The 27340-nt window shown below is 41.6% G+C and overlaps 1 protein-coding gene across 10 annotated transcripts in view; it reads right to left on the reverse strand.

Moving 5' to 3' along the window:
• Window positions 1-27340, reverse strand: part of LOC126864378 (stress-activated protein kinase JNK) — a 58358-nt gene that overhangs the window by 23050 nt on the left and 7968 nt on the right. For 2 of the 10 annotated variants that reach the window (XM_050615655.1, XM_050615656.1), the window contains exon 1: window positions 20339-21301. In XM_050615655.1, coding sequence (XP_050471612.1) covers window positions 20339-20498 — 160 coding nt within the window. In that variant the 5' untranslated portion in view covers window positions 20499-21301. Of the gene's footprint in view, window positions 1-1877; window positions 1928-5325; window positions 5874-16961; window positions 17072-20338; window positions 21304-26896; window positions 26943-27340 lie in introns of those variants that run through there. The other 8 variants (XM_050615654.1, XM_050615652.1, XM_050615651.1 and 5 more) reach the window with 8 other exon arrangements.

The following is a 27340-nucleotide window of genomic DNA, read 5'->3' on the forward strand; positions in this document are numbered from 1 at the left end:
CAACGTTTCTCGTACTATGACCTCACCGTGCCGGAAATTCGGTTCTTACGAAAATCTGGACATGTTGAAAGCGTCGTAAAGCAAAGAATCAGCGGGATATTCTTGCGAGTGGTACTGGTGACTGACGTAGATGAAACGTGATTGTTATTGTGGGAAAATGCGGTGGATGCGAAATATGAAACCTCAGCTTCGACAAAGATACAAATCCTTAACGTGTGTACACTGGTTCATAAAAATATTTGAACATTTCCCATAGAAAATTTTCATATTCCTATTGTACGTGTTATATAAAACAGAAAATACAAATCGCGTGCCAAGAATTACACACCGAGGAGATGGCAAGTATCGCCGCTTTCTTCCTCAACCTTCGTGTTTTGACTACGCTATTCCACGCCGCCAAAACAACCCACGATTTATCACCGATGTTGCATCGGAGAAACAACGAGGACAATGGGAAATTTCATCCACCGATGTTTATCGATACGGACGACATTCTCGTTTTCGATCTGCCTACTAAACGGAGGAACTTGCTTCTCTCGACGAATACAGCACCTTTTGAAAGTAAATCGAACAAGAATGCAATAAAATCCTAACGAACCGCGAAATTAGCAACGTAAACGTAAACTCGATACGACGTGTAACTAGTGTAGGTGAGAATAAATGGAAATACCGAACGTACACGTTATAAATTTACGTGTTATTTTATTAAAATTACTAAAAATTTACTGGTCACGTTACCATTTTGCACAAAAACATCAGAACAAAGACAATCGTGCAATTAATTTTTTCATAGCCTGCGACAAAAATTTTTTTTCTATTAATTACCCTCGTCGTGTAAAAGTGGAGTTACTAGCTTAGTAACGAGGGCCAGCATTCATCATCTTCATCGCTACTCTGTTACGTTTGTGTCTGTTGCAGGCACCCTCGACGAGAGCGTTGAAAAACGTGTAGTTTCAAATGCAACCAGCGAATGGGAGTACGACGAGCACTCACGGCCATATTAACCTACCGAGACCGGGGTAAAATGTTCTCCGTACCTTCGATACGAATCGTATCATCCGCCCTTCTTCGCAATCCTTGCTAGAAAGCTAACGTTCGAGAACAATCCAATCGTCGCGGAGCCTGACGACGAATGCGCGGCGGTTCGACCAGACAAAATCGCTACAACCCTGTCCTCGCTTCCAAGAGGAGCAGAAGGACAGAAATGGTAAAAAGCAGAGGCAACTAAGCAAAATAACGCGCGATTTAGCAACTTGTATGCCAAGAGGCTGGGTAGCTCTCTATCTAGGGGACGACTTTCCATAAATCATAGCGACTCGTGAAACTGCTACAAACCGCAAGCATACAAATGAGAATGCAAATTTTGGAGCGTTACAGCTCTTTCTCTTGGATCCGGTGTTAACTCGCGCGTTTCATAATTCTCTAGGGAGATGGCATACTCCTTAACTCGCCTTTCCCTCCTTCCCCTTCATCGACGATCTTCTCTGTACGTCGCCTTCATTGTCTCTACGTGCTCCTGTTCGATATCGTAAACTTAACTTATGCCGCCAGCGAAGTTGCTTCGATAAACGGAAGAGTGTTCCTGTGCGCCTTCTCCTAGCTCGAATCCTTTAGCCGCCTTTCCCACGGTGGTTTCTCCTGCTAGTTCCCTTTACCATTGACGTTACACTTATCTCCATAGTTGGAGAAGGTTTATGTAGAACAACGCGACGAGGGAACGGCAAAGCCAATTTACCAACACGAACTCCGACACCGTTAGCGACTGTATTAGCGATCGTGTTATCGTCTCTATCGAATCAATCGTCCTACTTATCTCTCTCTCTCTCTCTCTCTCTCTCTTTTCTTATCGAATGGCTCTAAAGCAATTTGCAACTTACCATAGGTAAGGTTTCCTCTGCTTTGCCCGATGTTGTCGTCAAATCGTCGATGTTCTAGATCGACCACGAGCTTTGCTTTCGACATCCTCAATTGCGAACAACGAACGAACGTTTGTATAACTGCGATCCGAGAATTCGTTAAATTCGTCGTTCGGATCTGCTATTGTATTGAAAAAAGTTGAAGAAAAAAGAAACAGTGGCACGAAGCAACCTCGTAACCTCCGACACTACCTATCTATCTGTTTACACAAGAGCCTCAAGGACAGGATTTACGAAAGTTTGTAGTATCTAGGTGAATTTGACCGATCGTAAAGTCAACTTCTACATCTTTACGCGAGACATAAAAGGAGATTAAACGTCGAACGATCCGTGCCGTTTTACAACGTCTCGTCGAAAACGTCACAACACAAACAGTTGTTTCTACCGTTATGTATGTACTTGTATATGTACGTACTATATCAAATAGGTACCTACCTATACCTATATAAGATACCTATATGAAATATCTATATAAAATACCCATATGAAGTAGGTATATAAAATAGGTAAATACCAAATAGATCGTAAAATTTGCAGGCTAGGAAAAGTACGAATGTTTCAATGGTCGAAGCGATTTTAGGGATTTCGAAGGAGATAAGGAAACGGCTGGATAATTTTCCCAGAAAATGCAAATTATCGTTTTTCGAAGTATGAAACTTTATCGCACACAAATTGTAGAATAAACATTAGCGTTGCTACCTGTGTACTTCGTGCGAAATGGTGGCAGACGCATTACGGTAACCGGGACTCGCATAAATTTTCCCGGTAAGAAAGCAAAAGCAGCCTTTTCAGCAATAAAGCGTACGCCCTACAAATGAGAAGCAGAGATAAGGGCAGCCGCGGCTAATGCGAGACGTGCTCGATTATTCACAGACGCTTACCGATTCAACCTCGAGTCGACGTTGACGCCGTTCTTGTGCTTGACGAAAAGCCGTCGTTGTCTTTAAGCTCACGCTCAAAGCACCTAATTTATAAGACAACGTCGTCTGGCCCGAGCATCTTGACTTCTTCGGTACGACTGCTATAAATCTTAGATAAACGGCCCTCGAAAACACGCCAACGAATAAAAAGCACGACTTTCGCACCGTCGAAACTATTTCACCTTCGACTCTCGGAAAATCCGCATAATTTGTCAACCTTCCAATGGAATCTCGAAATCCCCTGCTTCAGGGGATATTGGATGCGTTCGTAAAACGATTTATTGGCTCAAAAGCGACTGTCGTAAAGCAAAGACACAGGCGATAACACGTACGCGGGCAACTTGCGGCCTGCACGATAGACAATGTCGCGGCGACGAATTTTATCTCTAATACGAACGATCCGATCCGATTCTGTTCGATTGCTCGGCTAAAAACATTTACCAGGGTTCATGAATTGTATTTTGCCCATCAAGCCGTAACAGCATACGTCCTATCGCCGTTGTTTTGACCGAGCGAGTGGCCAAGCAACTTAATCAAAGGACCCTCTGAGTTTCGGGTCCGGAAATTTCGCAAGAATTCTGGAGGAAGATCGTGCAAATACTGTTCCTTTCTCCATTTTTATACATACGATAAAAGCCATCCTCGTCGTTTGCGAAAAAATATTACGGATAGTCATTTGCAGCGAAGGTCCATTTCGGCCAAGCACAATCTCGCTCCTACGAAATATACGCTATCGTTTGCCCCTAGGAGAAACGAAAACCCGCAAGAGAACCGATATATGTAAAACCGTTTCTAAGAGATCAAGGGTTCCTAAACGATAACGCAATGACGTCCTCCGGTTTACAACGCATTGCGACGTTCTCGGAAATTTTATGCGAAGAAATCTGATTTCCTTTAACTTGTAAATCGTACGATATGCGTGTTAATATCCGCAGATGATCTGGATGATTACGAATAATCGTTGCGAAAGAAATATACAAAATGATTGTGTAGATTCGACAGTTAAAAAGTTACAGATTCTACGATTACAAAAGTTTCTAATTAAGGATCGACTCGTTAATACTACTAATTAATTAACCGTATAGACCAAAGTATGCATAAAAAAAGTGATTAGTGCCATGATTAAGCGTGCAAAAGATGGTTGAGCGATCGAGAAATGGAAGAACCCAGCTGCCTTGCGTTTTTATGCAAAACAACGGAATATCGAGAGTATAGTTAGCTCCGTCTCGACGGAATGCTTCTACGAGCAAACGGCTTTTGTCCAACCGGTGGAACTCGAAGCGAGAGATAGAGAAACACAGGGGGGAAAGGACTCTTTCCACATGACGGAACGTACCCAAGAGGAAACGCGTAAACCTAAGCCATTCCAAATAACGAAAAGAGCTGCCAGGAGTGCGTGCCAGTTCGTTCCTGACTAATTTCAACTCACCTCACGAGTTAGTATCCCTGGTGATTATGTCGCATCCAAAACTATTATTCGTCCCAAACTATCCGACCCTTTTGCTTTTCGAAGGTTTACGCGTGTTATCAGGCGTACAATATACGGAACTATGGTGGCCAAATTACAGATTATGAACCACATGCGGCTCGTATATTCTTATATAGCACTTACACATCCACGGTGCTGACGATATAATTTGTCTGTAGGGTTTAAAATATTTAGATAATAATTCTATAACGTTTATATTCGTAATAATTATATTTGGAAGAATGGAAATTGATTTGTTATTACGTTTTAAGTCTAAGATTATAAATATTTTTGGACAATAGATGGCCCGATTATCGTAGAGACAGTTGCAATGATAGAAAAACGGCTTTAACGAAAATCTTGGAACAACACTTTGAACATTCGAAATCATAAAAGTTTCGAAACCTTTAAACTGGAAATTCTTTCAATCGAAATTCGATAAGCTAAGTCTCGAATATCTCTGAGAGATAATCGTAAACTGTGTTACCATTTCCCGGTTGACGAAAGCAACTCGGTGTTACGAAAAGCCTACAAACGTGATCGTGCATTCGATATCCTACTTTAACGACGTATCGCCACGCGACAACACGCGAACTCATAATTTCCCATTCTCATTCGAACAATAAAACCTGCGGCAATGTTCGTCTCTTCGTTGCGTCGTGTCCCACTGATCGAAAACGACGTAAGTGATACATCAGGCATAGCGATTAGTTTCTAATCGTAATGTTGTATACACGTATCGCACCCTTGCTATAGACAATTTCAAAACCGCATCGTTCACTCCATAGTACATATTTCCTAGGTTTCCGAGGTAACTCACTATTAATGAATCGTTCAAAACGAGGGGCATTGTGACGAGAATCGTGGAAGAACAGAAACAACATCGAGCTTCTTCCAAAGTTCTAAACGTGATTTCGAGTTTGTGAACACTCTACGTAGATTTGTCGCGTGTAAGCTAAACAACTTGAGAGAAGAAGGGTTGAGAAGAGAAGTTGGGCTATAGAGACATCCGTTTGCTTACCCTTTGACAACCCCCACGACGTTGACGATGACAAAACGATGAGGACGATGACGATGAGAACGATGACGATGAGGACGATGACGATGACGATGACGATGACGATGACGATGACGATGGCGATGACGATGACGAAGAGGATAACGACGATGAAGATGAGAACGGTGATCGCAGCGACAACGACGACGGCGACGACGACGACGGCAACGACGACGACGACGACGACGACGACGACGATGACGACGACGACGACGACGACGACGACGACGACGACGACGACGACGACGACGACGGCGACGACGACGACGACGACGACGACGACGACGACGACGACGACGGCGACGACGACGACGACGACGACGACGACGGCGACGACGACGACGACGACGACGACGGCGACGACGACGACGACGACGACGACGACGACGACGGCGACGACGACGACGACGGCGACGACGACGACGACGACAACAACGGCGACGACGACGACGAAGCCGACGTCAACAACAGCAACAACAACGACCACTCGTCTAGGGCACTCTCAAAATTCTCTGAAACAAATGGAAATATTTGATTAAATTCTTCAAACGTGAAACATTTGTACTCATGGATACTGTTCGCGTTCTTTGAGTTATCGTTGGTCGAAAATCCTGAATTCGAGAGAGTCCACGGTTAATAAAGCTACAAGAAATATTAAAGTCCAAGCTAAGTTGAGAGACAACTCCAACTTATCGCGATGAGTACCTCGACAAGTAAACAACCACACTGCACTACATAATACTACTTCAACGATCTAAAGAAACAAAATTATCGTGCCTATGAAATACTACTTTCGTTAGTTTTGATCTTCCATTACTATAAAGCATAGTATCAATTAGATGTTGATAAATATTTAATATTGGAATCTTCTTTGATGAATACATGTTTCCAAAGTTCGGTCCCAACTTTTTGGAATACTCAGTATAGGGAAGCTATTTCCTGTCGTATCAATTTACAGAAAACCTCTCAATCGTTTCCAAGCGACCGTTTTAATTTTAATTTTTATACAGTCATGGGTAGTCGAAGGTGAAAACGAAAAAGTGGAAATTACTTGTGAATGAAAGACTCTTGTCTGGCTTCTGTATGCAGTAACATGCACTTGTCTATCCAGGCCGTATCTAATTCAAGTCACTCTACGTAACCGATGTTTGAGGGAGGAAGTTCTGATATTTCAGAAACGTTTCAGAAGTTGTTCGAGCACTTTGTAATTCCTATCGTTACTTCGTAACGCTACCGAGAAACAACAAATTCAACGTACATGTACATCATGTCGTCAAATAAATTCGTGCCCTAATAATTATATATTTATAATCTCCGGTGTTCCTAATGTGTTTTATGAATAATTGTATTTTAGAAATCATACCGAACCTTAAAGATTCTAAATAAAATAAAAATGAACCACTCGAACTTATTAGATGATCTAATGGGTCCAATTGTGGGTTCTTCGATGCTAGTCGATCGAGGGAGGAGCAAAACTTTCGTGAAGCTATAAAATGTGGTGAAACGCATAGCGGCTAAAAAATTGACCGACGAAGCAGGGAAACGAGAACGAGCCAACAACGGCGCCAGGGTTATTTATACCGAGACGACCTTTGACGATGTCGACGGTGATGCTCAATGAAAATCTTTCGCACCGTCAACCAGACGCGGAAGAAGAGCACGCGAGACATTCTCGGTTCGTGTGGCGCCACGATGCCACCCTAAATGTCATTCCCTTGGACCACTTCGTTTGCCAGACAGCCATCGATACTCGCCCAACATCTCCTGCAAATTCCTTTGCCGCTTCTTTCCTCGATGGGTCGCCTGCTTGGCTGCCACTGGCGCGGGCGCCCCAACCACATAAAAATACCGCGAATCTGCTACCAAAATTTCCTCTCTTCAACATACTACCCACTTCCCGAACCACTGACAAATATTGCGTAACGACAATGATGCACACGAATACGCAATTGCCGCCAAATCTATTTTTATCGGGGTACCTCGTAGGCGTGTCATATTATACCTCTGGAATCGTATTCGAAACAATGACCTCGTATCTTTGATTTGTCCTACCGTGAGGTGCATAGCAATGTGACAAACACGAAGCGTTTATGTTTTAATTAACACGCTATCCGCTCAAAGTAACGTAATAAACGCGCAACTTTTAGAAGCACAAGAAAGAAAAATAGTACAAAAAAGTGAAGCAAAATAAAAATGAGATACAACACGGTTCTTTTAAATCCTATCGCTAAAGATAAATGTCGCGTCGCTAAGCGTTAACGAGGAAAGGATGGCGACGGGGTGCGCCCAAAGAGGGAGCGAAAGATCGCGTGCCTCGTCAGCGAAAGTTCGATACTTAATTGAAACAGCCGAGTAAGCGAAGCTTTTGCTTAGGTGTACAGTTACTGTTCCGGCTATAGCCTTTCGTTCTTCTCAACAATCGTCCAGCCAACCATCCATTTCGGATTCGAACTATTCGCTCGTTATCACATCTAATATTATCGTCTTCGATGCATTTCAAGTGTATATCACATTTCGTCTTATTTCTTCGCAATCGATCAACATCTGCCATTCGGAAACAAACTACGAATTTATCACGAGGACATGATTTTTGTAAAATCATCGTACGTGATTGTTCGCTGTCACTCGGTGAAAAACATATTATTATCACAGTAACTCTACGCACTTGTCTTTGACACTGCTAAGTTATCTACAATGGTGACATTCATCTTTTTTCGTTTTGACATCACGATACCGGAGATATCATGAGTCCAGTCGGATATCTCGAAACGCAACGAACTTTGATCGGATACGGATATAAGCTCTTGCCGAGCAAATACAAACAGAAATCGAATATCGCGTAGCTTTGCATCGCTGCAATTCCATTCCGACCAAGATCACCGTAACGTTGACTCTTTGTATTTACGCGCTCGAAAATTTTTCACAGAAACTAATCTATCGAGTCTCCATCTTCCGATACCGCCCACCTGCAATGTCGATCTCTTTCTCGATCAAGGATATACATATTTACATTTCATCGAAGCTTCCGATTCTTCCATATCCTTTTGAGTATCGATCCAAACACCGGAAATGTTAAATATATTATCGGTAAATAAAAAGCTGCGTATATATCCTAATAGGATCGAAATGGTTAAATAGAAAACAAACGAATAAAAGAACAGAACGCGTAAAATCGCGCAGCCAGTTGCGATTCGTCTTTCGATGACCACGTGCAGGCTATTACAGAAACATATCCACCTTGATACCCTATGCTCTACTACTATTTATAATGGGACGATGCGACCAAAGACGAGATATTAATTATCGGGATAGCGATTTATCGTTAACGCCGCGACGAACTACGGCCGGACCAGATAATGTCCCTCATTTGTCACCCCGGGCTCCGACCTGATGATGATCGCTATCCTCGAATAACGAGCGTTTTGCGCTTTTCAAGCATTCTCCGGTCTCTCCTCTTTATCCCTGTCTTTGTAAACCATCATGGAAATACGAAGAGTCGAGCTGTCCCTATTCGACTTCCCAACGTAATCGCCCCAGCTGCAATTCAATTTCGTTTCTTATTTATAATTAGCCCCAGACCCTTTAGATGAAAAAATAAAATATATATTTGTTATTCCTATTTTCCCCTTTAATACATAAAAGAGAGAAACGAGAACAATGAAAGATACGAACTGGCAGAAAGATCGAAAAATAGGGATGTACGGTAGAGGTAGTCGATAAGCGAGCGGATTCGAAGAAGGAAGAAATGCAGGAAGTATATGGAGATGGAAAGAGGGAGGGAAGGAGGGAGGGAAAAGTGGCAAAAGAGGAGTGAAAGAGAAAGCTCCCAGCATTGTACCAATTCACGACGTTAATGCGGAGAGTGTTCTAAAGAAGGGCGAAACAATGGTGGCACTCCACCGGCTCTGATTCTCCTTTTCTACGACGCTTCGAGCAACGCTCGACGTTTCACGTTTGACGTCCGTGCATGCACCATTGCCACCACACGTGCACAGTTACGCGAGCTTAACGCTTTTATAGAATGTAGAACCTTAGTTGGCCATCGTTACGCGACCAAATCCCCGATTAAAGTACTTCCTACATTTGCACGTAACCATATCAAAGTATAGTAAGCTGATGTTCTACAAGATATAATTTAACACGAAGACTGCAGGAGATGTTTTTATTCGATAAAAATAGAAAATAGTGTACACTGCATAAATTGTTCATATATCACCAGTAATATATATTTGTGCAACTATATGTTATAGTAATACAGCATTAGAGTCAAACAGAGGAAAAACTACGATAACTTTCAGAATGGGCTAATAACTAGGAAATGTCTGATAAGTAGCTTGCCGGATTTTCAAAATTGTTATATCGCAAATGTAAAAAACTTCAGACGGTTTTCTTTTAACTAACGAGCAGAGAAAATTGAATTTCTCTCGAAGCATTAACGTAATCGAGCTAAGCCTGCGAAATATCTTTCCGCATTTTCTTGGAGCTGGCGCACGCAATGTGCTAGACGCGCTACTTAAACGTCATCGTTTCCGTCCTCTCGACGTTCATATTGCTCACTTCGCAGTGCGGTGCATCGCTTCATCGTCGCCGTCATCGTCGTGGTCGTTTCTCCGAGAATAACGAGTCAACGAGGCCTGACGAGAACGACCTTCTTGCCTTTGAGAGACTTTTAGCTTACGATTTTACAGCTTCGTGAAATCGTGCCTCGATTTCCTCGTTAAACGTTGCGAAATTTCGCTCGTTTAACGTAACGTTACTGCGTCGCCAACGAAACGACGATAAAACGTAATCGATGAACGTAACAGCGTGCATGAAGATTCGTCGAGAACATCGATTATCAGTGTAACGGAGGCATTTTTACCCAATTGAACCTCCCAATAAATAAGGATTTAACTCGACGTTATCTCCTACGGATGCTACGTTTGTCTAATTCGCTTCTTAAGTAATCGATATAAAGGCGATGGAACATTTTAAAGGCCATTTCTTTTATATCAAGGAAAGAAAAAAAATTCTTTAATTTTCTAGTTCTTGAATTTTTAAGCCTCATTAACGAGTCAGTATCACGACAGTAACGAGCCCTTCGATTTGTTCTCATTCGTCAATAGTGCTCGAGCGACTGTCAAGAGGGACTATTTAGGCTTCGTGGCCGCAAACGAGGACCAATTGGATACAAGGACGGAATAGCTAAACCATCGTCGTGAAAATTATTACGAGCGACGAGGTTGCGCGTAACGTGCCCAAATGGAATTTCAATAGGGGAACTACTCCCACTCTTTGCTAGGAATCTTTATTTCGACCTCCACAAGGTCGATCGTTCCATAGATTGAAGAGACATTGGCCCTTTGAAACTTTCTCCACGACCAAACTTCCATCTTGTATAGATCAGCGCATAGCGATATCAATGTTATTCGATGAAACACTCGTAGTCAAAAAATTACGAAGATGTTCGATCGGCCGAACGTCGAACGTTTCGGTTTGGACAATGGCCAAGGACGTGTTGCTTAATCTCGCGTCAGCAACGAAATCCGGCGAGGTTGCTCGTTCTCAATGCAGCCCCGTGACCGACAACGCCAAGAGGTTAATAATTATGCGCGATTACGCGAGGTAAACATCGGGAATCGATGCACGTAACGTCGACGCGACATCCCGATCGAATAGGTATAAAAGGGGGCTACCATGATGTTTCGAGCATCAATCGATTTTCAACCAAGCTTGTCCAAGCATCTCCTCAACAATCTACAAAATGAAGTGCATCGCAGTGAGTAAACTTCTAACCCATTTACCGTCGGCGATCCGATTCACAATAACTGTTCTAACTAACGATATTTTAGCCTAAACTTTGTATCGTTTATCGAAACTTTGCCATAAAAATTAGCTTAGAAGTTAAAATTCGAGTTTACAAAAGCATATAATCGGTTTTAGTCCTCGTATAGTTAATTTTTTCTAGAAATGAAACAACGCATACAAAAATAGAGAATCGTTAAATAAAAATATTATGCCAAGAGATTGACGATTTAAGTGAATTTGTATTCCCTGGTTAACAGATTAAGGCTACGATTATGATTACAGTGAATGTGTATTCTGACAAATGAAACGTTCCAAGACCAAAATGCATATCTATCGACAGAAAGACAGTTCGTGAAAACACGCATCTAATCATAATCCAGCGTTAATACACATCCGAAAACAGAGGCAAACGAATGACGATATTAATGACTTTCTCACAATTCTAGGCTATCGTTTTGCTCGCTCTGGTCGGCGTAGCTTTAGCGAAACCCTTGGAAACGGAATCCATCGAACCGGTGAAGGCCGAATCAGTGGCAGCGGAAGCTGAAACCGCGGTTCGGGATAAGAGAGGACTCCTGTTGGGCGCAGCTTATACCGCACCCGTCGCTTACAGTGCAGCCTATACCGCCCCGGTCGCCTACACGGCTGCTGCCTACAACTATCCTTACGCCGCGTACACCGGCTACCCTTACTACGCCGCTGCCTACTCTGCGCCCTACTACGTTGTCTAACCATCTAACCGAACCACCTACCTACATTTCGGACCTAATCACGACGACTGCACCGATCTCGACAGCTCTGCCGAGAGCTCTCCAGACTTGATCGAGATGCATGAACGATCACGTCGAAGGGTGCCTCGCATCGCACAACACCCTAACCAAGACTCATCAACTTAGACAATATCGGCTCAAACTGAAACACAAGTGCTGAAGCAAACATAATAGAGCATAACATTCTCTGTTACTGTGAACACGCGTTGATATGACTACAAGATGCTGGCATCCTTCTACGCTTTACTAACAAGCTAAATATGCATAATTGTACGTGTACATGCATTGCGCTGTATATAAAATATGTAATAAAGTAGCAAAGCATAAAAAAGTTCTCCACGTATTTTAGCCGAGACTCAACTCCAATTCCGAATAAATTCAGAATCAACTGCGCAACAATTAGTAGGCTGTATGTAGACACTGATGTTGACGCAATTTTTTATTTTTATGAACGTAACTACTAAATTTCTGGATAACTCGCTTGACCTGGATAAATAATTAATTTGTTAGAAGGTAAACGTAAGAGACAAACAAAGTATGGAAAAATATAGCGTACCAAATATTCTCAGGCTTCTGGCCATTCCAGATAACCTAGTGACTCAACGTGTAAGCGCGCCTATATATTTTACTCGCCAATTCTGCACGAGCGGTGTCGCTTTCAGTCGAATAAAGGTGAGAAGTAACTGAGAATAAAATTGGTTTCTTTTATCAGCGCTGTTTCAACCATACGTACATAGGTACTAGAAAATATGAACACATTGCTGACATTTATTTGCTCGGCATCAAATAAATAATTCACAAGAGTACGCGGCGATGGAAACGGTAGATTCTTTTCTTGGCTATCCACAATAACATCCATCGAAAATATATATGTCGGAGTCAGGTTGGCATTTTGAGGCGTTCAACGAACCTTTACTTACTTTACACGGGATGACGAGTACAAACGTAATGCACGACTCGGGTAACTTTCTCGATAACTCACTCAGCAATTCCTCCAACGACTAACTAACTAACTCGTGATCCAAGTAAAACTGCCCTTATATATTCCTGTCCCCACTTCTCGGGTCGATCTTTGTTTTTAAGGAGAGTCATATAATCATTCCATACCTCTGTCAGGTACACGTCTCTCCTTTGACCGTGGCTACGTCTAGTGACCTGCTATGTCACCCTGAACCCGAACCCATCGTCATAAAGCCAGATTAGAATATTAGAATTATTTCTTATTTTTATTACTTAAGTGTAGCTATAGTAAAAGTCTGGACTAGGGTATTGGGGTTTTCCCAACATTTCGGACGCGAAATCCCGATGTTCTTTTATCTCCGACATATATATATATATACACATATATGTATAAGCACAGGAACACGTTACAAAAATTTGTTCTCCTCTAAACATCCTTTTCTTACCTTGATCGATTTGATATAAAACAAATAGTTACGCACAATTAACGACGCTAAACAAGAAGGAAAGATTTTCTATCGCACAAAGACATTGCGATTTCTCTTTGCTACGTTTGTGAGTTTTCTCGACGACGAACGATGCGTTTAATTTCCTTCGAATACCGATTAGGAGTGAAACGAAAATCAAACGGTATAACGAAGGGTCGGAAGGGGTCCTGTTAGTGCAAGTTGGCAAACAAAAGCCGGTAGTTAACGCAATTGTCCCCAGGGATCCTTCGACCGAAGCCGATTAAGCTCTGACCGATCTTTGATGCCAAATAACTAATGGAATCCAATCCAGCGTCCACTCGCAGTTACTCCCTTCTTGCTTTCGTTCTTCCCTCTGTTTCGGCACGGTGCCAATTTCTCCCTTTACCACGACAATCCGTTCCTTTCATTTCACTTGCTAAATCCTCCTAATTTGAGTGAGTTTATAATTCTAAACTACCGCCTTTCAACGTTCAAAACTAACATTTTACGCAAGCGCTGAGTGTCGGGTCTGAAAGGTGTAGGTACCAGCAGCTCTTTCGTTAACTGCGCGATTAGATATAACGCATATCGCGCGTGCAACTATTATCCAATCAGAGTACAAGCGTTGCGCATTTCCGTGCTACACGTGTCCCTGCCGATAGACAATGAATATTCACTGACCGAAATATCAAACGCGTGGCAAATTCATCGACAGGGACACGCGACTCTACTATCGGCACCAGTCATCATTTTTTATACTTCTCCCAAATTCAACATGAAAATCTTGATGAAATTAACAAATCACCTTTGAACCAACGTCCGAGCAAACAGCTAACTGCCGTAAATCTTGTTTCAGAACAAAATCTACGCTAGTGTTCAAAAGTATCCGAGCAGTCACTTGTTTTGAACAAGAGGATACTTATGAACTGTAGCGCATATGTATATCGCGAAGCTTTTCAGCAATTACGTTTCATGTTGCCTGTCCGACTGAAACGAGGCAAGAGGCACGATTATTCGCGCAGAAAGAGATTCGAGGGTTCGATGAAAAGAGATTGCTACCGGAGACTTTGTGGGAGCGCGCAACATAGGAGACGCATCCATTAATTAGAAAACAAGCTATGCATCGAGCAAATACACCAGCCAACCCCATTTGATTCAGCCTAAGTGCGGGCTAATTATCGCATTTGTGTATAGGAAGCAAACACACAGTCTCTTGCTACAGTGATCTCTCCTGATTACATAGAACCAACGCGAAACATCGAGTCATAGTTCTATCAACGATTCATGCACGCGGACCTATGGAACAACACGACAAACTTATTCGCTGATTTTCCAAGTAGCCGATAGTAACTTTCATCGTGAATATCGATAGCGTTATTAATCCATTGGTCCTTTATGCGAATCTAGTGATCTTCAAAGTGGTTAGATTCTTTTGTCGTTTGGCACTCGACGTTCTACGCAACACATACATTTGGAAAATCTCGCTTTATCGAAATCGGGAGAAGCGTAGAATGATACGTAGCAAAAGCTTCAAAGAAAAGGGATAATAGGATGAAGGAGATAACAAATGACGATTAAATAAATAAAAATTTAGATAAATAAAAGACGATTTACATTATATACATAGACTTTACCTATTTTACCTAAAAACTAAACGAAATTTATCAGTTTATTATTTAGCTAAATGCAAAAGCATTATTCCATCCGTTGAGAGTGCCTCCTATTACAAAATTAATTAACAATATTCTGTAACAATAAGATGGAAAAACTGCTCTGCGTCAAAGTACAAGATTGAATTTTAAAATGTTGAAACATAGGTGATTTAAATAACTATGGATGTGCGAGTACCCGAAATTATGAGCCTGGATCGGGTCGGCAATGCTTTTTGGATTCAGATCGGTATCTTGAAAGTTTGTCGATACATAAACATATTCAGGAACCCGATTTGCGACTCAGGACATCAGTTATCTTGTACTCGAACTAAATTTGAGGCCGACTTGTACCTAAAGTAAAGCTTTTCTTGTACATGCTTTAACTAAGTTTCGATGCAAGAAAACAGAAAAATTATATTTTGAATCAAGCATCGGATCCCGGAATAACGGGTACTCGAATACGATTTATTTAAAATAGCCATACCTTAGGAAGCTATCTTACGGTATATCAGGAACATGTGCATTAGGTGGTTAATTTCTGGTGCATTAGAACGAGAACCACGAGGCCGGACTGGAAAATTTGTCTTTCTCGACCCATATTATATCGGATACATTAAGCGAACATTCATTACGCGTAAAAAGCTTCCGCCGTATTTGTATTTCCCTCGGATTTTATTTACCTTTAAGCTACATAATTTACTATTATTTATATATTTATATATCTCTATTTATTTTATATATTTTTATATATTATATATATTATATTATAAATATTTTGTTCGCCTGCTACGTGTCTCTAGCACACTTTTCTGTGAAACGCCAGATCGATGAGTTTCAATTTGAACACAGCTTCTATACGTTGAGTATAGCAACGCAGCTCGTTTCGTCAACTATTCTTTTCATTTTTACCTTTGATTGTATGTCAGTTTGCACATAAAAAAAATATACAGTCCGATAGTTGAGAATGTACGAGCGCAAAACAGAAACGTACCGATCTCGATTATAAACGATCTTTATGAGCAACAATATATGTTACTTCGCGTTATACAGTGCGGGCTGAATTCGGCGGGTCAGGACGGTCACTAGCAGTGCAAATAATTAGTTGGACCGCAATAATCCTAAGGAACTACAGATTGTTTTATTACAAATGAAACAAAGCATTTCGATTTTACCGTTAGTGCCTCAATCGTTATAAAATATCTTCAGGTCGAGACGTTCCTTATGGTTATTGCTCCATCAGATAAAAAGGGGAAACGTGGGTTTTCCCATTGGGATTGTCACCCGCAAGCGACCAGTGACCGAACTTCACTGGATTCTCATCAGCAAATCAGTCATCATCTCTAGACTGGTTCAACGACTACAGATCAGTCAACATCTCGGCACTGGTCTATATGTACTTTAAATCAGTCATCTGGTTAACTTATATTTATACGCACCGAGCGTAACCATTTTGGCTACAAGTTGTTTGAATAAAGCGTAAATTGTAACCTGTTACCTCAGGGTTATAATCAATTCAACCACCTTTATTATCCTAAACGAAATAGGGGATCGATCACTTGGTGGTGTCGATTACATAATCGTAATGGGAATTTACGGCTCCCGTTGGCGCGCTTCCTCGCAATCGCGTCTCTCCGCGAACTGTCGAATATACTATATAGCTAAACTATAGTTTACTATAACTAAAATTTTCCATTTTTCACTCTTGAAAGCGCATCGTAGATTCAGAAAATAATTAAAAAACACATCTTTGCAACATCACGTTACGGTTCTTTTCTAAATTTATTCTTTCCGTTCTCGTGCTTCCGATTTATTACATTTCAGAAATTATTTTCTCAAAAATAACATTCAGCGTACCTCAACATATACAACTAAATACATATGTACATTATCTACTACGCAAAAAGTATTTAGTAAGCGTGTAAGAAACACGAAAATGTTTCACGCCGAAGGGACAACGATCAAGCATACACATAATTCGTTACCTTCGAAACGTAGAGATAGCATCGAAGGTGATACGTATCGATCGAAGGTAATTGTGCGACAGTTGCGAGTTCAAGATCTCGGTAGAAAGAAATCCACTACGATTACGTACCTGGAACAGAAAGAGCACGTTCGATTAGAGAAACTGGTTAATCTACAAGAACTGTTCATGACGACGATAGAACACGTATTTGCTTGCGTACACAGATTGTTTCGTATCGATACCTCAAGTTTTAACTCTATAAAGTCAAAAGGCCAAAAGACATATCATAAAATGTTTTCAAATGACGCATGACACGATACCGCGTGTCGCTGCACGAATAGCTAGCTCGATTAGCTGAGTCGGATTTTAAAAGAAAAAAATCACAGGCATAAAGCGGATAAAGAAAAATTGCGAAGATAAAATATTGTCGAAAGCACAGGATAGAATGAAGAGAACGAGCGATCGAAGAGGGTGTGCGAGAGCAACTTGCGAAATTTGAGCGTCGAACGAGAGGAAGAAGGGGGTCCTAGAACGATTCCGCCATAAATCAAACGACCCTCTTCAATTTCGCGGAGTTAGTGCACCATTCTTCCCTCGAGTTCAAGTATTTCCCGCTTTTTTCACAGGGCGGCCTTGATCGCAGGGGGTTCCTAAGTTGGTACGCTGTAAACTCGACGGTGGATCGATATAGGTGACTATCCCGAGCCACCAGGCAGCCGAATTCTACGTACCCCGCGCCTTTTCGATTCGCGCGGGCGCGCTAGATTTCATTTACCGCCGATTACGCAGAGATATCCGTGCCAAGCATTATCTCGACAAATGACGAGGCAAATCAGAAAGCGTAGACATAGGAGAACAACGATCGACAGGACGCAACACCAACTTTCTTATACAATAATTTATTTAACGTACTTACGAGAAATTTTATTCGATTAACGATGGAATCGCGTAGATTTTCTGATACGTGTACGTAGTTCGGAAGGTTACAAATATAACAAATATAGTTTTTTTTTTTTTTTTTTTTTTTTTTTTGGAAATATTTTTAAGAGCTTTGTAGTAGCTGTATATATACTTTCTCGATCCATATTAAAATATCTGTGCGATTCTATCATCGATGAAATATCGATTTCGTCGCATAAATCGGGTACTCTTATTCCCATCGATTTACATATCGATTACATATTTACGTGTGTCGAGGCACTAATCCGTTTATAATACACGCGACGTCCGTTCACTTGCCTTTCGTCTTTTCATTGACCGATTTAGCACGAATTAATCCTTCCGATAGCATAACGTGGTTAACGGCGAAAAAATATATCGAAAAAAAATTTATCTTTAGTAAAAGGTATGCTATTCATCTTCTTGGTATACGAGCAACTTTCGTTCTCATTCGTTATCAATCCACGATGACCAGTGGCACGCAATCTCACGATATCGATTCTACGTTCTGCGAATTCGAGCTCAGCTTTATTTTCACAGGTCGTTGGAACGATCAATTTCATGGCGACAAACATTTAACGCACCATCCAAATAATCCAATTTTCTGCTAAATCGAAATCATTTCGCGAAATGAAAGGCAGGATAACCTGAAAAGTATAACACGTATGTATCTTATTATAATCGTGATGCTCGGATCTATTGTACGATAACGATAACGATGATGATGATGATAACGATAACGAGAGCGATAGCGTGATATATTTCAAAGAAAAGCTTTCTTGTACGTGGTAGATCAATGTTAGCGTTACAAGGGATTCGCAAATTGACGAAAACACGAAAACGGTATAAAAGGTAAATTTGCGAATATACAAATAACGCGGGAAATAGATTCCAGAAAAATGTCGCATTTCTCGAACAGTTCTGACTAGTATGGCCCCAGCAACGTGAACAACAATTTCTAAGCAACATGTTTGCAGAGATAAACGAACATAACGGAAACGACCTGTGTTAGAAGCTTTTGTATACGATACGTCTGCACGTAATTTACAAAAGGCATGAGTTGCGTGACGGCGCGCATCGAAGCTCGTTCTAGTATTACGGGCTATTAAGTTCGAGTTATCGCCAACTTATCGCTCAAACTATGCGGCCGCCTTGCCAAATTCTCTTTCGACGTCTTTGTTTTTCTCCCTTTGTTTCTTCGTGCTTCTTTTGGTATGTTACGAACTTGTGCGAACTCTTGCCAGCTTAAGGCTCGATTCACACTGTCGGTCCTCAAATTATAATTATCTCATGGTTTCCAATATAAGTTTACGCTATGAGAAACGCTCCAATCTCAGACCAATCTCGTCCCGGCAACGATCCTTGAAAAGAACATTTTATTGTTGAACATGACGCGTTGTTACGACATTGCTATAACTTGGTGTAATTGCTAACAAAAATTTGGATCTCTTACGCTATTTGTTGAATGACCTTTTTTTCATGCAACGCGTTTTAGCCACATATTCGACGAATGTTTATCTGATAAAATATTCTTTCCACGGTACAACTACGAATAACAAACCAACGACAAACAGTAAACAAAAGGAACAATTAATTACAAAGACTGGACACGACCGTCTCGGACGAGTTTACTACAGTCGCTAGAAAATCAATATCCAAGTTTGTATATGTGCTAGTATTATTTGAGGGAGGCGACCGCATTACCACCCCCACCCCCTCACCTACGACGGTTTCTTTCAACACATGGCGTTTCCGAACGATTTGTGTTAAAACAAACGTCTTACTCGTGTTCGACAGAATCAACTTCTCGCAAGTCTCACTATTTAAATAGCTGAACTGTGTAATTACTAAGAATTCGCCAAGCATAAGAAAACTATGAAATAATCGTTGCCGATATCTACGATTCTTTGTTACAATTTTGCGCCAGTCTTTCTCAAAGTATTAAAAGTCTTCTGCGCTTATTAAAACGTGGTTACCCAAGTAACAAGAGCCAATGAACGTTCAGTCGTAACATCTTTAGTAATAAAAAAAATTAATGTTTACAAACGAATCTTACGATCTAAAAGCCGGCTGATTATCACAGCCAAAACGTAATATATATCGCAAAATAGTAAAACCGTAAAAACAGTTTTTGAATCTACTAAGGCTACTGTGCAGTTAGTAAATTATTGTAAAGGAGGTTCCTGGTCTCTTTCCTGAACGCAACATGTAGGTGTATCGATAAAAGGGACCAGTAGAGACGTAACCCCTTGAAGCAATATGCGAGCACATAAAGTTTGAAAAATTCACGTCTATATATCTATTTACGATCAAAGAGGAAACCGGGAACGGAGCAGGATTATCTGGATAATATGGGCTCGGTTCTTCGTAGTCAATTTCACGGCCGATTCAACTTTTGATCGATCTGCCAGACATAACTAAAATACCCCGAATTTCTCGTAGCAGAACACATCCTACCTTGTAAATATCGATCCTCGTTCCTTCCGTAGGAGTGCCACTTGCATCGAGTCAAAGGTAGCTGGTGCAAGGGGAGAAAACGTTGGAGAGTATGATGGTAACGTTGCCCAGTAACGATCTCGACATCGATAGCAGCAGAAGAGTCACGTGAATCGAACATTCAGTCACGAAGACGCAAGGTAGGAAGATGTAAGGCTGGGCGGTTGAAACTCACGAGTTTGTTCTCTGTTATTCGTTGTTCGTTGTCGAAAGCGACACGTGGTGAGTCGGAGCACACGTCTCCAAGGCTCGAACAGATATTAACCGTATCGCGGAGAAATTTTATTTATCGAAAACGAAACCGGCAAGCACGCGCAATAATTCAATCATTCACTGAATCACTCGTATCACGTATGATGTGCACAGTCCCCTTGATTATGTTCGGTAGCCTAATCGAAGTTCAAAAAAGCAGACCACCCAACTCGAAGCAGTGATAACTTTTAAAATCTCTACACTTTGAGGACAGCAACACCAGGCGTCAAGTTTACACTAAAATCAACATGGATGTTGGCGAATAGACTTCACTTGCGGCATTCGGAGCCGTTGCAACGAAAAGCACGACTTTCACACGAAACGGCAAATCCGTGTTATTCTAATTTTCGAAACATCGAAAGGTTGAATGGAATTAGATTTCTCAAACAGAAAGGGAAACAGAAAAACATGAAAATAGAGGACAGGTACGACGGCAGAGAAGAGGGGAGCAAGAAATATGGGGGAAACAAAGAACGAAGAATAAGAGAAAGAAAGGGGTGCAATAGTGAGAGCGAGGAAGGAAGAAAGAGCAAAAAGGAAAATGGAGGAGAGGCAAAGCGAAGCGAGAGAAAGGAAGAGTACAAGCGGGTGGATGAAAACGATGCGATCCGTAAAAAGTCCAAGAGAAACAAACGAAAAGACGCAGCGCGTGTCAAGTGCCACGCACGACTGATCAGCCCGTGGGAAGTTCGGGGCTGGGGCTGACGCCTGCGCGATCTCATCTTCTCCCACTCGTCGCTCCCTTATTTCTTTCCTTCTCTTTCATACGCTCGAATATACTTGTCGCGGTCGACGCAACCCCACCATCGCGGCCATCCAACCCTCCAACCGGTGGACTATCTCGGGACGATTCGCGATATTCTCTTGTCGCGACCCGCCGGTCACAGTGCTCCCTTGAACCGGCGCGACGCGACGCATTAGCACCGCGTTTACTATTTTCTTTCCTTTCTTCTTCCACCTTTCCGATCGCGCGTCGCGTCGTCTTCCAAATATTTTTTCCGTCCTGGTTCAATCGAATCCACACATTTTATTTTCCTACGCCTCTCTTTTTCTTGGTCACCTTTCCTGTAGTTACATTTCAAGCCAATAATTCGTTAGGACGAAACCAACGACAAGGTACTGGAATGTATAATGGCTAGCGAAGGTATCCGAATATGTGCATACTTGTAAAAACCTTTTACGAGTATAGCATATGTATTATAGGAAACATTTTGGAATTTCATTAGTAACGAAATTCGACTATCATGATTATGTAGTAAAAAGGTAGGTAAAGTAATAGAACGCGACGTGGATCTAACAAGTTTCGATCGTTATCATGCTCGAGACGATAGCATGAGACTTAATTCGAAACTGCATTCCTGTAGACTTACGCGTTGATAAAAATGCCCGAGTAAGTCATGCGCGTATTGCGGAAATATTTTCTGAAAACCGACGCTGTGCTATCTATAAAAATTACGCGGAGATTAATCGTTCAAGTAGAACGAGATTCTTGTGTACGTACCTAGAAAGGAAGTACGCATAAGGAAGTACGTTATCGTTGTAGGAATACGTCCAGTATATTCGACGGTCGATAAAAAGTACAAAGATAGAAGGGAAAAGACCGTATCGACGCGCGGCGAAAAATCGATTCGCGAACGTAGATTGTAGACGTATCTTGGGCCGCACGTTTCACTTTCACACTTTACTTCTCTCTGTCGAAATCCGCTTAGCGGCCCAACAAATACATATATGTATGCGTATCGTGCCGCATCCAGAGCTCAGAGCACGCGATAAAAGGTGGTGGTGTATAAAAGAGCAAACACATTTACGGAAATGCGGTCGAGACACGTGCCAGATGTCACACTCGTTCTGAATTAATCTCGTTCCCTTTAATCTCGGCGAAAGAGTAATACTCAACAGCTGTACATTAATTAAAGTTAACACAACGCAGGCACCGGAACGTTTGAAAATCGCATAGACTGCATCAGTGACCATTCATCCGTTTCATCCTTCTCCTGTCGCAAATTCCACAATTCGATCTCGAAGTGATAGAAGATAGAAGGTCGCTTTTGTTACGAACTTCTTAATTTGTACGACCGAAAAGGAACGAAGAAGAAAAGTGGTAGATTCTCGATTTACGGCAATGGAAAATATCGGCGAGCAAAAGGTATCGTAATGAAAGGGATGAATCAAAAAAAGAGAGGACGAGAATGTGTCTCTAAATGTTCGCGTCGATGCGTGGTCGGTCAGCCACCTTTCTGTTCCTAAAATAACCCTTTTGAAATAAGTTTCACCCTCTTGCGTGAAAGGGGCCAAAGTACGTCACTCGCTGTCGGATATGACGCTGAGACGGTAACCAACTATTCGCCACGATCACTCTGAACTATAAAAGTACCTAAGCGTTACGACGCATATTTCGAACAGTAGAAACGCTGGAATCGGAGAAAAAAATTCTCCGATTACAAATTCATTTTTGTTGTACGTTTCCGGTTCACTTTGCACGGGAATCGGCTAAAATAGGTTAAAAACGTGCTCTTGCAGGAAAGACGTCGAACGACCGCTATTCGTTCACAAGAGTACCGAATCAAATGAGATTTCTTTTCTCGGAGAGGAAACTCACTTCCCTGTTGTTACCGGTTCGCTCTTACTTAACCGAGGCTCCGTCTATTTTTGGTTCTCTCAATGAAACGATCTTTCGCTTACGATAAGAGATCGATTCGTCACGACAAAGAAAATCGTAATTCTATTTCGATCCGTATTCATAAATATTAGGATGCTTGCGAAAAGAGCCCAACCTAAGACCTCGATAATCTTTAAAAAACTATTAAAGTTATTAACAACTACTATCTAATTTCAAATCTCTGACTACAAAGAACTCGTATGTCTAGAAAGCAAAATTCTCGATCATGATAACGCATAGCAAAATTATTTTGGCCAACACTTTTGGCGGAACGATCACACGCCTGTCGAATTAGGAGTTTCAGCTTCCGTCAGGCTGGAAATTATCCTCGACAGCAGTGACAATGATGTTTGCCGTAACGTACCTTCAACCGGTTCCTAGCAGGTACGCGGAAATATTTATCATGCAACTGACGCTCACGAATTTTGCGACACTCTACCTGTACAAAAAATTAATAAAGAAGGAATAGATAAATTATAATTTCAATTTACGCAGGATGTATCTGTATCCGTATTGCGTATTATTTATATCTGTAGAATACACCGACAAAGTTTAACTGGGAAAACCTGAAATGATCTATATACATTCGCAAACACCAGCTGCCGAGAGCGACTGTATTCCCAAATATCGTCGTTTCCACGCAGACCTTACTTATTACTGTGACTGTATACCACGGTTAACGATTCCTAACGTTCTTATACGCTTATTCTCCGAGACACAGACGTAGGGAATACCGATGCATCATTTTCATCTATAGAGTTGATGATTATCCTATCCGTCGATTATCCTATGACTTTGAAAACGTCTCCAGATGATGGATGACGAGCTGTTCGCGCTGGTTTGATCGGAGTAACGTCAGAAATATGAAGAAACCATAAACCCTCGTTTTCCTGTGAAACGTGGATTCTGTTCTCGAGTTAGTTGCATGTCTATCTTGTAACTATACTAGAGTCATATCGCGTTACTCGCGATTCTTTTTGTTATGTTATCGTGTGCTTTGTTAACTGATAAACATACCTTCAGCGTCGTCCCAATCGCAATCCTTAGCATGATATTCTTTCCGCGTAATACTCGGTACTCGTTCGTAGTTAATTGTAATCGGTACATGGTCAAAGATGTATACACGATGCGATCACACTGACGCAAATATATTTGTTAACATGGAATGTATACATCTTCGTTTAAGCGTGAATTTAATTCGAGAGGAAAGAATGGTGGAAGAAAAGAAGTCGCTAACAAGAAACAAGGGAAAGAAGAAAGACAAGGGAATTGCCAGCTCGAGAAAGCAAGGCGAGGGTAGGAGTCAAAATCGATAAAGCAAGATGGCGGCATATAGTACTGCAGAGTACCGCAGCCTAGCTACCACGAGATTATCCTCTGTTACTACTCCTACCAACCTACCCACTTACCCACCTACCTACCTACCCATCAACCTACCTACCTACCTGCCTACCTACCTACCTACCTTTCTACCTATCTACTTAGGCTATCTGGTCACAGGTAGGTATGTGCTAGCAGTTTCAACGCAATCAGGAAACCATACTTAGGTACCACACTTAAGCGTAGGAATTCGTTCAAATCCGTACGAGGGATTTAAGGTTCTAAGGTGTCTGACTTTTTAATTTATGAAACAGATTGTGCAATCAAAATTGCATAAATCGTTGTTATAGTTGTAGCGCCACCATTAGATAAATCGCGCGACATTCACTAACTATGCTACTGTTGCTACGTATCCGACACCAGTGATCGAGTCGTAGTAGCGATCAGACCTTACACCTTCGCGTTACGTTGCACGAGTAGTGGTAGGTAACCAAACGTTAAACAAATGTAGAAGTTTTAGAATAGTTTTTACATTCCTGGAAAAGAATAAATATACAAACAAGAATCTCTAGTTGTTGATACATGCCTCTCAATTTTATGATGGTAACGATTCACCATTAACTTTCCACTTGTTACTTTCAGATCAAAGATCTGTGTCAAAATATCTATAGCTTTCAGCTTAAAAGAAAGGAATCAAAATCCGACAGAAGGAAGAAGGCCGCGCAGTCGTGCTTAGTTCTCAATGAGATTCACCGGCATCTTTTGCACAAGCTCGCTAATCGACTCGTTAGTTATTTTTTTCTTCTTCCTATTCAATTCCTTCTATTTTCTACCCTTTTCATAGTTCATCCACAATCATTCTGAGCGTTAAATTTCTCCATTGGTTATTTTTCTTCGGCATTTCCTTGTTTTTTTCGGTAGAATTTGAAGCAACGACCGCTTCAAAGGATTTTGCATTGTCTCGCGTTACTTTTCATTCCAGGGCATATTTACCTCGTTATTAGCAGCAGTATGTTAACGAAACCAAGTATATTCGGAAAAGAGGCTTCATGTACCATAAAAGTATATTGTACTACTTGCTTTCGTTATCGAACTAAATGGGGAGAAGTTATCAACGCTGATATTTTCCATTTCTCTAACTTCCACTTCCGTCCTTATCTTTCGACGAGCATAATAACTATGATAATGCATCGCATTCCAAACATTTTTGGCGAAAAACGAAGCGGGAAAATCCGCGAAAGGAGAAGAATATGACTGATTTAATGCATCGTTCGATCGAGCTAAAGCAAAGCTCGAAAGTCGGTGACTCTTCCCGATGAAAATAACCGTAACTTCTTGCTAGACGAATGCGTTCGGTCACGCGATAGAATCCGAGTATTAAAGCTGAACTATCCTGTTAGTTTCACACGATATTTACACACTTCTTATTCGAGGGTTGTGAGAACAGAAATGCAGCAAAGAAGACAATCGTTTTCCATCATGTTGGGGAGCAAACAGCGGCAAATTGTGTCGAAGTGTCGCGAAATTAAAAGAAGAATAATCGGCGCATCGCATGTCGGTACGAGTTGACGCACTCCTCTTCGTAAGTATTATGAACATGAACACCTATTGACTTCGTACAAAATGCGATATTCAATCTGCGGTATCAAGAAGACGATTGGTCAATCAGAATGTTGTATTCGTTCAAAGTAACGATTATATGTATATATCGCGAGCCCAAATATTTCAATTTTGAACTACATCGGCTTATACTATGCGGTGAGGACAATGTCCGGGGCGCGAAAAGCGTGAGAGGATGCGACATGTGAAGGTCGCACAACCCGAAAATCCATATCCATTACGTTTACTGAGAATCACGCTTGCGCGATTTCGCTCCGGTATCGAAGAAAACATGACTAACGACCCTCCTCGGTACGATACACTTTCCAACGATTAGTAAAATCATTAATTTACGTTAACGGAACGCACGAAGAAGGTTTCTTTGCCGTTCTTACGTTATTACAAACTCGTCGTATTCATTCCTATCCTTTCGCTACGTTTTTCTCAGTTTCGTGCGAGGAAAATTCATTTTAAATGCGCTTTCCGTAGCTAACTCTCGGTGACTAACTCTTTCCTTGCCGCACCACCTCCATTGCGTCCGCAAATCAGAAAAGAATGTCCCTGTTCTGAATAGGCCAGACTTTGACTTTCACGATATATCGACATGATAGAGGGCGGAGAACAAGCTACGTCCAACTTAACACGTCAACGATTTTCCAAGATACAAAAAGGGGATTAGGAGCACTCACCTATTCAGGAAGCTACGACAAGTTCCATATCCCTCGCAAGTGATCTCTGTAATAAAAAAAAGTCAAGACGAAACAATATAATTAACGAGATACTCGAGAAGCAGGAGCGGTGAAATCGTATAATTGTGGCAGGGGTAAGGCGCGAAAAAAAACGGAAGGGGATACGATGAATCGGTTTCTCCGGTGCACTGCACAGCACGGCCAACAAAAAAAAAAAGGGTACTTGAAGGCTTCGTCACCCTCGGTAGAAGTATATCGAGCGAAGATTCCCGTTTGTTTTCTGACTGGTAGGATTTACTCAGCGTACATCCCTCCGATGCATCCCCGCGAACAACGAGGGATGTTGTTTTCGCGAGCGCAGTTTTCTTCGGTCTCCGTTAGGGAAGATTCCAACGAACTGCTCCATAGGGAGAGAAGTGGTTCGGGAGGGTCATTCACGCACCT

The sequence above is a fragment of the Bombus huntii genome, chromosome 4, assembly GCF_024542735.1.
Source record: "Bombus huntii isolate Logan2020A chromosome 4, iyBomHunt1.1, whole genome shotgun sequence".
In the NCBI taxonomy this organism is placed as follows: Eukaryota; Metazoa; Arthropoda; class Insecta; order Hymenoptera; family Apidae; genus Bombus; species Bombus huntii.